This window comes from Takifugu rubripes, chromosome 1 (genome assembly GCF_901000725.2).
Source record: "Takifugu rubripes chromosome 1, fTakRub1.2, whole genome shotgun sequence".
NCBI lineage: Eukaryota > Metazoa > Chordata > Actinopteri > Tetraodontiformes > Tetraodontidae > Takifugu > Takifugu rubripes.
Window position 1 is genome coordinate 27,408,078 of NC_042285.1, and position 13,938 is coordinate 27,422,015.

Here is a 13,938-nt window from a genome sequence, read left to right on the forward strand (position 1 = left end):
GTTTAACACCAGATGAGGCTCTGCAGACCAACCTGCTGATCATTTTATTGGTATATTAAAGCTGGTTCCTGGAGATTTCTACGGTGTCATTTCGACTGTTCCCGCAGTAGCAGTGTGAACTTGGAGACCCCGGTGGTGTCTCAACCCGCCACTTCTTGAGCCTTGTTCTCGTGCTCTTGTGAAGCGGTTCCAATTGAGAGCTCACGACCTGCCGAGTACGCTCCAGTGTTGCTCTGCTCCTTCTATCCGGTGTGGATGCACACACGCAGAGCTGGAGCAGCATTAATGACAGAGTGTGTACTTCAAAGTATGGATTTCTAAGTGTGCACTTCACAAGTTCCCAAGACTGCCCTGCATACTGAGAACATTGTTTTCAGTATTTCCTCCTTCCCCTTAGACAAGATGATAGATGCTCCTTTTCCAACTAAAATTAGCTAATTAGAATTACAGTAATTACTTGAGTAAAAGTCAGTGGATACATATTTGAACAACTCTCAATGCTCCCGTTTGCGTCTTACGACTTCTTTACAATATGATTTTACACTCAGATTATGACATCCCATTCACAGCCAATAAATTAAGATAAGCTAATTAGCACGAGGTCATCTATGTGCAGCTCTTCCTCCTTATCAAACAGGATTTTTCAACTTATTGACAGGATCAGGGGACACAAAAATCATGATAAATTCCTCTGTAATTAGACAGTTTTGTAAAAATATTACACTCTATTGTTAAAGCTAATAGTCTTTTTGGTTCTACACCAAATGAGGCAAATTCATGTAATAATGTTTGTGCAGAATCAATAAAACAGTTTGTTTCCTAGTTATAAGAATACTTTGTTCCTTCGGGTTGTCATCTAATAATAGCAGAGCAGGAGCTTTTCACCAGTTGTCATGAGCACCAGTACAGTATTCTCTAATTTGTTTGTTCGGAGATAATTAAAAAAAAACTTGATTTTGTCGCATATGCAGCTTCTCTTGGCTCCTGCTGGTCTTTGCAACGTACATTTGGTCGCACACAACAAACCACCAACCCGGATCCTTTCATAAGGTACTGAAATAGTTTATTTCCCCCTTTGCTCTTTTACACAAATCAAGGAATCCCAGTAATATACAATTCTTGAATTGATACTGCTAAGGTGGCTGTCACACAAAAACATCACTGTTCAAATTGGATTATGAAAAAGAACATAGAGACAGAGTAGCTGTAAGAGTGAGTAACAATATGTGCAGTAAACGGTAAGTTAGTCGGTGCTGATACAAATACGGGGCGTTACAAGTGAGTGTTAAAAAAATACAATACTCTTGTGAGAGTGCCGCTCACGGACGCCATGCTCCGTCGACCCGTGCTGCCAGACTGCTCCCTGATCAGCGGACGCCTCGCCTTACCCGCGTATGCTACATGTCTCTGTCACTCAACACTTTCGTGTCGCGTGTATTCCTTTTAATCAACGTGTGTAAAGATGTAAGAAAGAGGTAAATAGATTGACGACAGTGTGCGACACCGACGGCGCTACGTCACATTAAACTGCCTCGAGTGCGTTACCAAAGAATATGGCTGTCATCACCATAAACCACCACCGCAGCTTTGATATGTAGATTCGGTTGCATTCGTTGCGTGTTTATGCGGTTAGCATCGTGACCTGTTTGGCAAGTATGCGTTTTGGCAAATATGTACAGATGGAAGGTGAGTGAGCTGGCAAAGGTGCAAAGAGGAAGAGGAGGGAGGCCTCAAACGTGTGGGGGTGCATTCAGGAGACACCAACACAGCAGACGGGGATGGGGCGTAGCTACCAAACAGGGAGAGTATGCAGGGCGTTACAGTTAACAGCAGGGACCAAAGCCGGGAAATGCAGGATCCCAACGCCACGTCTGCTCGCACGTTTGTGAAGTCGAGGTCTTCGTCTTAAACCCACAGCATCTATCAGACACGATGAACGTTTTTCCCTGAGCTATAGCACAACAAATGTGCCGACTACAGGTTCACAACTGAGGTCACATGCAAAACTCACTGCTCTGTCTTGATGTCATAACTGTGGAGAGGTTTAATCTAAAGTTCACGCGTGAAGAGGTTTGGATAACGGGCTTTACGCCGACGACGCTGTTGCTTAAAATGACGCCTGTTAGCTTTTAGCTCTCAGCAAAAGTGCTAAATTCAGTGAAAGCTGAAGCAGTTTTTCCTCGCAGCGTCTTCATTTCTTTGCTTGAAAAATTCTCAATCGTTGCTTATTTAAGTCATGCAACTGTTTTTCCATGAATGCAGCGGCATTGTACAGCAGTGTATTGATGTGAATGTATGGAAAAACCTCTATGAAGGTGTCACGACAGCACGTTTTACTGTGTGTAATGTGAGCAACACACACCTGCTGCCATTAAAAACTCTTCATGTGTTGGATCTTATCACACTCATGAGGCATTTCTGTGATTAGAATAAGTCAAGAGGGGTTTTGCATGCAAGTCGATATGAACAGGAACAATAATTATAGTAATAAAAACAATTATCAACAATCTAGTGCACATTTTTAAAGAATCACATTGCTCAGTCAGTTAAAGAGCTCATGAATGGTGACCGGTGGCTCTGTCTGTGCTAGACTGTCTGTGGTTCTGACCGAGTTTCCTCAGAGGTCTGGAATTGCAGCCGCGGGAGCTTCATCCGGACGGAGATTTTACCGGCTGCAACAGTGAGGACAGCAGCTGCCATGATGGAGGTCTGGAGTTCGCTCTGAGGGCAGGAACGAGGGATTTGGGTTGTTGATGATGCTACACGTGATAGCAACACACTCGGCTCTCATCAAACCACCTCGTCCGGCTTTCCCTCGAGCTTAGCAAGAATGAAATCATGTTAAAAGGTTTGCACTTTCCCCCCCAAATACGTATCGATAAGTAAAGCAATCAGAACATCTGATAATAAGAAGCACTAATAAAACACTGTGTCTGTCTGGGGCCAATTTAACACACTCTGCTCTGACCAAAGCTACAGTTGGAGGTGTATAAATAGAAATCACCTCAGCCTATAAAAAAAAACTCAACCAGATTGGATAAATTAGTACTGAGGCGTGCACATTCACGTCCAAATGAGCACATCGTTTGTAGGTTGCAGCAGTTTTTTTTTTTTTCAAATCCCATCATAGTGATGTGAGCTTCATAGTAACTCCTGAACAGTTTGGTGGCTAAATAACAAAACAATGGCCACTAAAAACGTTTCCGTCAGCATTAGCTTAGCTGGGCCTGCTTGGATCATGGCTGCAGGGTGATTGCTGTGTTTAACATTCAAGGGTTTTTGTTATTTAGTGAAACAATGACGTTACGGAGCACATTTAGAAGCTCAGCAGCTCCCAGATGCTCCCCAGCTGCAGACCTCCAAAATGGCTGCGCCTGAAAGGCTGCTCAGTATCTCAACACTGCACCGAGCAGAGCTGGAAAGACTACAAAGTTCACTTGATTTGGAGTTCTGTGGGATTTCAGGATGGTCCAGTCGTGTCTTTGGGTGATAAATCTTTAGCCGAGTTCTTCGGATGGACTCGTTCAGCTCCAGAACCTCTGAAGTGGAAGAGGAAGTGCAGACATTAGCCAGGCTGTATAAAAATAAAGCATCTGCAGGTTTTTTACTTATGAAATGATCACTAATCCACAGCGATGCTCCACGTTAAAGAGCTGCACAATCCAAACGAGATCAACAGTGAGAAAATCGGTTGGTTCAAACTCATCAATCTTGTCGATGTTTATGTTGAGAGTGGAGAGAAAAGGAAAGAATGAGCCCAGTCAGGTGGTTCTGGCTGGAAAAATCAAAATCATTCTCCTCTACAGCGGAGTTATAGTATCCTAACTGATTGATGGAGCCCACTGTTGCCATGGAAATGGTTGACATCCCCTTGGCTGGCGGCTTCTACCACAAGATGCTGCGGACTGTACCATCTTTTACATCCACAGTCTTTAATCCAGGAAATGACAATAAAATAACGTAAAGTAAAGTAGTTGCCTGTAGCATTTCCTTTTGGATGAACTGTTGTGACTTCCCATCATTTAGTTTGTTTATTTGTTGTCTTTTGCATGTATCAACGGTCCATATGGGCTGATGGTACAGACGGAGCTGCTTAAGCATGTGTTGGTGTCAGCCTTGGTGCATCATAAATGCACTTTAGATCCAAACAGGAAGAACTGGAGTTCACAGCTGAGGTTCGACGGAAGCCTCTCTTGATGCTTTTGTTTTTTACATCTTAACCCAGAGAAACCCGGGTTTTGATCCAGTTCCTGATAAATGCCAGCGTTAATGTTCTGTAAGATGCAAATGATGTGGGAAACTTGGGCGGCGGTGATGGGTTTGGTCGGCACCATTAATCTTGTGTCCTTCTCAGCAGGGGTGGAAACGTACTGGAAGGTGTCACATTTATGCTTTATTTATTATTTAATGATGCTGCCTCTTTGAAATGTGAGAAAGGCTTATAGCTCTTTACGCTCGTGACAATTCTTAAAGTTGGAACATAACTTTTAAAAAATTTTGCTTCAACTCCTGTCGCCTTGTATTCAGTGCTCTGACCTTTTGACCCTAAAGTCGGAGCGATTCACGTGGAAATGAGCTAGGAATGAAAGAAACGGAGGTGACGTTGAACTGAGGGCTCAGAGGAGCGAGCGTAGCTGGCAAAGGCTGCTTTTGAGCGTAACGTTGTACCCGAGGAGGCGATGAGCATGGCAGCGCGTCTCCTCGGTGCTCGGCGGAGCTTCGCCGGCTCACGGACGCGACGCGGACGCGCGAATCTGTCAAAGCTCAAGCGAAGGCAATAAACAGTGGCCTTCTAATCATGCGGAGGTGATGGATAGAGTCATGAACGAGTCACTCAAAGGTACACAGAGTGGCTCTTGTCAAGTAATCATTCACTCGCAGTATCTGGGAAAGAAATCTACCCTGTGATTGGATCCTGCAGCCGAGGGCCGCAGAGCCCCCGGAGAGCATCATCAGCGCATCGCACGCTGCTGCATCTCAGATGCTATTTAGGGGAAAGGCGCAGAGCCGGAGTCAACCTTTATACGCTAATGAAGGACGCGATGTGGCGATCTGAGCGGTTTACATTGTTTATGACTTTGCGTCTGGAAGCCTGAGCTAACCGCATGTTAGCTAACGCGCCTGGAAATATTTCACGTTTTTCGAACAACATATCACTGACATTGTTTTCAAACTAGCTAATATAATTGATATAAATATATAGGACATTTTGTCCTTTATTTTGGATACACTATGCAGTTTTTTGTTTTATTAACTTGGAAATCGGTTAATGAAAACTCAAGCTAGTCTTCAGTTGTTGCCATCTTGTCAATGTTCAGCCACCTGTGATCCTGCTGTAATGGGAATTTAATTACAGAATTCATTATTCTCCAAGGTCACAGCTCCAAGGTTACTCTGCTGAAACCAGAGAAACTAAATCTCATCCGTGGTCGTGGAACTCAGAGTGGCTCTTTGAAACCTGTTGTCCCGACAAAGAACTCGGAAACGCCGAAGAGCGAAAAAAACTTGTTGATGATTGTGTGTTGAACTTTGGGAGATTAACCTGCTTCACAGATTCTTACAGTTGGCCAGCTGGATTCTGGTCCGTTCTTTGTGCTGACTCGTATTAGCTCGAGCTTTTGTTTTGATGTAGGTCAACTTCTTTGGTTCCAATCCACCTGGAGAAAAAGAGCAAAGGGTTCAAATCATTATTGGCTCCTCAGCTGTCAGACTCGATTCCCTCCCGTCACCGACACAACTGAAGTTGACAGACGTCTGGCATCTTGATTACTGCTGAAAACTCAGTGTGTGAAATGATGGGAAGATATGAGCAAAGTTTATGCTGCTCTAAATTTGTAATATATCTGGATTAAATAACGCGATGGCAATCACTCCATATTCAAAGACTGCGGTAGTTACAGTTTTAGCTGCAGTCAGTCAGTCAGTCAGTCAGTCAGTCGTGAACACTGTGCACTTCATCTCCAGTAGCTTAGCATAGCAGCTGTGAACTAGCTCGAAGAAACTGTGTAACCAAAAACAGACCAAAAAGGCATCAAGTGTGAGATGTGGTGAGGATGTACACATTTTATACGCTCTGTTCTATAGGCCGGCATCTCTTTAGCTTCCTGTTGTTGCTGCACCATTTTCTATAGTAGCCTGATTATGTGAAAACTTAATTATTTATTAATATTTTCAAATCTCAGTGCTAATTAGTTATAAAAAAAACCCAGGCATAACAAACAAACCACAGCATCAACTCTAAATAGTTGATGATGTGTTTTATTTATTTCTGTGCTGTAGAATCATATTCAGTTGTTCCCCAATTTAAAGGAGGGTACAACAAGAAAGACATGAAAGAGAAAGTTGATGTGAGAATGGATCCACACCCCTTAAAATAGAAAACGGAATGATAAATTAACAAGTTCCTTATTAGAACCCTCCTTTAATAATTGACTCAACGAACCATCGGAGGCACCATAAAGACTGAAGAGAACAAGGACAACCTTTACTTCTTTTGCAGACATTGTCACGATTGTGGCGTAACTGTACCTTGTGGTGATCTGGGTATCCTGCTATGGGTATCACACACACTCGCAGAGGGCACAATAAACTCAGACTGGGGTTGGATGGGCTGGAGGAAGGCCACAGTGGGGAAAGGCACTGACTGGACATGGGTCATGGAGGAGTCTGACAGGGAGTTTGGAACCCCTGCGTGACGGCTGCCGTCCTTAAAGCCAGAGGGTATTCTCCACCGGGGTAAAGGGGAAGGAGACACCTCCTCACTGGAGGAACCGGGCACACTGGGAGGACTGAGCGACTGTTCGGGGGTTGATGAAGACTTGGGGAGAAGGTGCAGGATGGAGGAGAAGAAGGAGCAGGATTCAGGAAGGGGGATGGTCCCGATCCCACTGTCCAACGTTCGCATCTTGCAGCCAAAGCCTGCAGCACAGGAAGAACAGTTGAAGTGGCTCAGGAAGGGGGGGGGAAGAAGGGGGCACATTAGGACTGGAACAGTAGGATGGCCATGGTTGAAGTGGAGCTACAAATATGTTGAGTAATCTGCAAACTTTGTATTCTTATTCTGAACTGTTTCTTCTTCTCTGGCGGAAATAAACAAAGATAATCCTTGAAATGTTTTGTTTTTTTTACCAACTGGAGGCAGCTTTAGATAATTGATCATCATGTCTCGGCCGTAATAATCCGGTCCTCTTTCATTTTGGCCGTTTTGAACAAAGACGTGCGACAGATGGCTACTGTCTCTCTTCCTTTGTGTCAGTCACTCTTCTAATTATCCTTCTCCTAAGAGCCGAGTTGAGAAGTGTTCAGTATAATTTGATTCCTTGTAAGTGCGGAACAGGAACCTGATTTGCTTTGCTCATTAGAGCATAAGTGTGGCACTGGCACGGAGCCTCGGCCAATGTAAATCAAGCCCACTTGAACCACTGCTTAGCATTACAGACGTCATTTAATGGGTGCGTAATGACTAACATGCACTGAACACACCGTGAATATGAGATGCATAACATGGCACATGAAATGAAGCCTTAACACACTCCGTGTGTATCTTATTCACAATCTTTTACACGTAGCTGCCAACAAAGCCGGTTACGTCATCTGATATTGTGCCCGCAGTTTGCACGGGAGCTGACGCAGTCTTGTAGTTTCAAATGTAGCGGCAACAGTGGGCAGTCACTGTAGGAGCTAAAGCAGCAGCTGCTCCGTCTTTATTAATTAAGATTTGCACACCTGAGCCTCTCCTCTGAGATTCGAGCAGTTTTTGTTCCAGCACTTATTTCTCCTTGAAGCTGAAGTGAATCGAGTTTTTCCAGATTTGTCCCATTTCCTGTTGCAATAACAAGTGAGGCGACAACAGCGGAGGCAAAAACGGCCGTCGTCTTTTCTGTCTGCTTCTAATTCTGCCGTAACAGGCTGGTAAACAGACTGTTGAAAGCATCACATGGAGGCTGGACGTGCCGGTAAAGCAGCCAGCCAACATCTGTAGCATTTATGTGTTTCTGACTCCAAGAAAGAGTCATAAGCGTCTCTGTGAAGTGCCGCTCCAATGGAAAAATGGTTATTTTTATCCAATAGTAAACAAGAGCAAATAATTGAATTGAGGAGGCAAAAAGCAGAGACATTATCGATCGGTTTGGTCTTTAGTTGGAAGTTAACAAGAAGCTGTGTGACACAGTCTTCCCTGGATGAGACTGAGGATTGATTGGTTTTAACAAGCCTCACAGGCACGCTAAGCTTTCAGGCCCCCTCCATACAATATGTACCAGGCTCGGTCAATAATGGATCAATGTTGCAATACTGTAGCGTTTTCTGGGGGGTATCAAGAGTGTCCGTGTAAAATAATGGGAGTCCTGGATTGGACTGCGCCTTTATTGCCTGACCGGCAAAGATCTAGAGGAGTAGGAGGCAAAAAATGAAGAAATTTTCAATGTTATATCCTCCATTAGGACTTTTTTTCTTTTTTTTTTTTTCTTTTTTTTTTACAAATTCCAATTTAGATGATATACAAATGCAGCCATTGTGGCCATTTTGTTGTTTGATCTTCTCTGCAAACTGAACTTTAGAGGCAAGAAGTTTTTACCAAGACTTGGCGGCACAATCATGCAAATCCTGAGTCGGCCACGGCCTGAACCACAGCACTTACGGTAGCTGACATTTTAATGGTGTAATTAACCCCTGAGGGCAGGTGCCCAATCGTATTACACGTGTTTGATATTTGCATTACCTTGCTTATGGTGTCACAAAGGTCAATGAAATTTCATCAGACTGTGTCATCAGGAGCCAAATAAGCCTGTCAGTTCGTCACAGTAACTGAAACTGAATAAAGTTTTACTTCCTGTACATCAGTCTGGAACCTGATGAAGATCCTGAGCGAGAAAAACGACCAATGGGAAAACCATCCCAGACCTGAATGGGAGGAATGGGATCCATTCTGATATAAACTGTGGGTATGTAGCTTAGTTTCCAAAAATGCAAATCAAATCTTCTGAATACTTATCAAGAGGAGATAAACTATGATAGTTTCATCAGACGATGGCGACATTGATGACCTGAAGTGACAACAAAGTGGAGACAACAGCATTCAGCAGCAAAAAGGTTCAACACTATGAAGAGAAACGTTTAGCAGCCACTGCTAGTCCGTTAAAGATAATGTTTACGATGAGATTATTATTAATCAAGAGTCAGAGAAACCCATCTTTTCAATTTAAGGAGAAAAATAATCTATCCTCAAGCTGTTGCCGTGCCAATAACGTATCACCGAACAAGATTATGAAATCCTGCAGGTTGGGCTCTAAATCTAAATCTACCTTAACCAGAAGAGCAAACATTCCTTCGCTCTGGACCACGACTCCAACTTAAAAGACATTTGTTCAGATCTGGAAGTCAAAGAGTTCCAGTGCCATCCATCCTTCACAGCAATATTTTTGCTTGTACAGGTGGGTCGAATTTAATATGAGACCGTGTAAAACAGAGAGAGAGTACAAATGTACCTGCACCAGCCCAGAATATGCATGTGAGCAGTCCTAAGAAGCCTCTCAATAGGTGTTTTTGACTGATTTAAAGATCAAATTCACACAATCTGAGTCAGTATTGCCCACAAATCGACCATCTCCAGTTGTTATTCTGGGTTCTTGAGAGCGTGTCCTAGAGGGAGCCTGGTCACCCACATGGATGAGTTCCTGATTGGATGAGCCCATGCATGCAAAACTGTCAGTGCATGGATCAGTGAGGATGAGGAGGTTATATAGAAGTATTCCCATTAAATAATCACCAAATGTAATATTTAATGAACAGGTAAAGAACAGAGACATGGAGGAAAAGCACACACTGACAGAGTTCAATGTTTTGCGTGTTTGTTTGCTTATAGCATGTCCACCACATTCAGCACTTACACGCATCTGTCATATTTGATCTTCACTTCTGTCTGCACACTGCAAAATGGCAAGCAAAGATAAGACTGTAATGCTTGAATTAGGAGAGCTTAAACTGCACTCATGCCATAGGTTTGGTTTTCAGCACACCAAGAAATTTAAAGAGAATGTAATACTGACAGGACGGAAACAGAGAAATGAGACGGGTCCTACAGAAATCTGACCTATGACTGAATCCTGGTTGGGGCTCCTCACTGTGGATCCATTTTCACCGTTGGTTCTCAGGTTCCCCACCTGCAACTGGATTTTAAAAAGGCGCAGTTAGGTTTCGCTTTGAATCTTATGGACATTTGACGGTGACTTAGCCACCATGTTATGCTACATTTTACCCTCGAGCCTCACATTCCTCTCCACTGACAGGGCGCTGCAGTGTTATTTCTTTTGTCTGACACGTGTGTGTCGTGCTTTTGGGCAAATACGGAATGACAAATGCGGTATTTGAATGAATGGGCATCAGCTGGACATACGTATTAAACAGGCTTTTACATTCCGGTCATTCCACGTTGGACCAGTAACAATAATGGCCCATCGGGCCGGCACATACTTTCTTTTCACAAAAAAAAGGAAAAACAAGATAAAAAATGGTTTTCATTACTTGTGTAAGGATGTTTGCTGGCCTCAATGGCCATAATATCCCTCTCTATACCAGCTAGGTCCCAGAAATTTCCCTCACCAACCCCTGCGGCCAAGCCAGTGTCATATCAGTATAGCTTGAACGTATACTGTATATCGCTCACGTTCGTGTGATTAGAATGAGAATCAGCCAGCTGCCATTACCGTGACGCACGTTCTCTATCTGTTAGAGCTTTATTTTACCTTTGGGTCCGCACTGATGTCACTGTGTCCTTGTATCTCATTCAGGGACATTCCCGGACAGGGCATTGAGATGCATGCCCGCACTGCATCGTGGGCCTCTCTTCTCCCTGCAGAGCTGAAAGAAAACAGTTTGTCAGCGCACCACTACACACCGACACGGGTGGATATTGACCCAGCACCCCCAGGGCGATCTCACTTATAAATAATCATATTTTGGCTGCAATATGACTAATTCACTGTCCGGGAGTAAAGAAATTGGTAAAGATGGTAAATTTCTACAGTATACAAGTAAACTGGTCTGAAAATGTAATTTTCCCAATCCTTACCAGTCCTTCCCATCACTTTTTCTTCTATCTCTCTTTTTGTCAGATTTTGTCTGCTTTCCTCCCAGCAGGGATGTAATCTTTTGCTCCCTCTTGTCCTCTTTTATTTTTGCTGGATCAGACTTTTTAGTGCTCGGAGCAGGAAGTTTACTCTTGCGAAAACCAAACCAATTTGCCAGAGTTGAGCCAGACTTTTGTTTTACTTCAACGCTTCGTTCCTGTTCCTGAGTCTTCTGCAAGTTTTCCTCAATGCCAAGCATCACTTTCTCCTCAATGGTGGTTATCGTACTTTGCTGTTCTGGTTCTTCAGAAACCGGCTCACCGAACGCGCTTGAAAATTGCTGCTCAATCTGTAGGCGCCTAGCCTGCTCCCGCTGATGTTTTAGACTCTGGAGTCTTTCATTGGAGGAGCCCAAATGTGTGGGACCCACCAGGCCCTCTTCAATCAGGAAGCTGTTCAAAAGTGACCGATTCATTGGGCAGTGGTAACTACTGGAGCAACTCATGCTTCCTGGAAGGACATCGCTGAGGGAGTTCAAGGAGCTCCCTGAGTGTGTCTTGATCTGGGTCCGAACTTTCCCAGATCTGTTGAAGCTCGGCCTGTCCATGTAGCGTGCGCCAAAACTTTGGCTACGGGCCTTTGCTCCATTCATTCCCATGATTGGTTTAAGGGGAGGTCGGGTTGACACGGACACAGACCGTTTGAATAACCAGCCTTCTTCATCAAACCCCCAGTCTGACATCATGCCTCTGTCTGATGGAACCAGGTGAACTAAGGGCTCCGAATCCAATGAGTTGCACCGCGTTTCAATTTTCCTGCGAGTGTGGTCATGAGGACCACATTCTCGCATCTCCCCAGGGTCACATGTAAAAGTCTGAAAGGTCTGGAGACCATTCGAGGTTGAGTTGCTATCGTCTTTGTTCTGTCTTCTTAAAACCAGAAACGTACTGGTTTCTTGTCCAGAGATCGCCTCATGAGATCTTGCATTTACAGGAAGGGATATTTTCACAGCTCTTGAGGTGGAACTCTGAAGATTATGGTTAATCCCATGGTAATAAACATTACTATACGTGGGAGGCAAGACTTCTGAAAGTTTTGGCTCACTAATGCTCTGTTGGGATCTTTGTAAGATGCTTTGATTTGGCAAAACAAATGCAGTCCCTCCCTCATTGTGGCATGTGGGAGCCCTGTCCACAGATAACTGGAATGAGCCTGAAAGTTTGGACTCGGGTGGTATCTTGGAGTGGGAATGGTAAACCTTGGCAGAGACGTCCTTCAGTTGTTTACCGTCAGCACCCATTTTGGGGGCAGTAAACTCTTTTGTTTGGTTGGATGGTTGAAGTTGCAAAGCTGAAGAGAGTTGAGGAGAGCTCAATATCTTTCCAGTGGAGGAACTTTGAGCTTGACCCACTGTCTTGGTTTGGCTGTCACAGTTGGGTCTGAGGAGTAGAGAAGTAGTCCGACCTGGTGGCGGCGGTGGTGGTGGCGGTGGGGAAGGAGACCTCAGGTCCGAATGCGAGGCATCACGGTGGTGGTCTTGGCGCCGTTGTTTTCTAGGGGAGCAGTGTATGTTGTCATAGATGCTGTTGTCCACAGGGTCACTGCTTGATGGATGTCTTGTGATTTGCAAAGGGGTTTTTGTTGGGCTTTTTAAGCTGTCTTTGATCCCTGGAGGTTTAAAGGTTTTTGAATGCTTTACAGGGGATGCTAGTGGAGAGCGCTTTTGAACACTCTTGAGAGACTTAGAACCAGGTGATATTACAACATCTTCACCTTTCTCTCCTTTAGACGATCCCCCTGCACCAGAAACACCTTTGTTAGAACTGCTCTGCCCAGAAGAGTTTGGTTGTCCTTGGGACCTGTGACCCGTGATCAGCTTTTGATGGAGAGGAGAATGTGTATGTTTCTGTTGTTCAGGACCTCCATCTGCACTCTTGCTCCTCAGAATGAAAGCCTTTCTCGCCGAGTCACAGGGTTCTGGTTTGGGTTTTCTTGGTGAAAAGTCCGAGTTCATGCTTTCACCGCCGGAATGAGCGGCTTGTTTTCGGCATTGCTGAACCTCCATTGAGGAACTACGTTGCCTGGCCACACTCTCACAACTCAGACCAGCTCTTGCAGAATGCTGCAGAGATGAGCTCATATCATTTGCTACCTGCTTAATTGCAGGTCTATCCTGTTGCTTTTGCACATGATCAAGTCTGGATTTACGGTCAGTAGACCTCTCCTGGTTGTTGTTTCTGTCACTCTGCCTCACTCCTGAAGGCTGGTATTTGTCCGAGTCTTTGCTCTTTTCTTCCAGAAGGGTGAGGCTGTCTGTTGGGCTCACACCAGGCTTTAATGTGGGAGCCTCCAAAAATAAGAAGTTGTCTATGACAGGTGAAGAAAAATTGCCAGAATCTTCGGCAACTTTTGCTTCATCCTCATGAACATTATTGTCTCCGTCCCTTTTGACTTGCAGTTTGTCCAGGCAAAGAAGCTCCTTTCCAGTTGGCTCACTGGATTGATAGTTCATAGTTTCATTCATGGTTTGTACTTTAGATGGTTCTTCATCTGTGTCATCAAAGTCCAGAATAGCAATTCCTGCACTGGCCTTAAAAGATGTATTGGAAGTGGGTTCTTGCTTGGCTGTGCTCCCTTGTTGGCCACACTTGACACCAAGTGAGTATATGCCCTCGTTGGAGGTCATGCAGTCTTTGCAGTGTGGTCCCGATGCAGGTGAGGACATTTCCTTGGAGCTGCTCATTTGAAGACGCTTCAGACCTTTCAGAATGTGCCCTTCCTTCCATCTCAGGTCGATCTGCTCAGTGGGTGCCGCAGCATTGCTGGACACTGAACCAGCACTCAGCCTTTTGTCCCGGCCAGTAGCACTCTG

At 44.5% G+C, this 13,938-nt stretch overlaps 1 protein-coding gene across 3 annotated transcripts in view; it reads right to left on the bottom strand.

The window, feature by feature from the left end:
• Positions 1-1,046: 1,046 nt before the first annotated feature.
• Positions 1,047-13,938, bottom strand: part of LOC101078066 (nck-associated protein 5) — a 36,492-nt gene continuing 23,600 nt past the window's right edge. Inside the window, exons 9-14 of one of the 3 annotated variants that reach the window (XM_011612909.2) lie at positions 11,069-13,935; positions 10,743-10,857; positions 10,091-10,166; positions 6,529-6,918; positions 5,543-5,657; positions 1,047-3,539 (exon numbers count right to left, since the gene is read on the bottom strand). In XM_011612909.2, coding sequence (XP_011611211.2) covers positions 5,548-5,657; positions 6,529-6,918; positions 10,091-10,166; positions 10,743-10,857; positions 11,069-13,935 — 3,558 coding nt within the window. In that variant the 3' untranslated portion in view covers positions 1,047-3,539; positions 5,543-5,547. Of the gene's footprint in view, positions 3,540-5,542; positions 5,658-6,528; positions 6,919-9,887; positions 9,927-10,090; positions 10,167-10,742; positions 10,858-11,068; positions 13,936-13,938 lie in introns of those variants that run through there. The other 2 variants (XM_011612915.2, XM_029843936.1) reach the window with 2 other exon arrangements.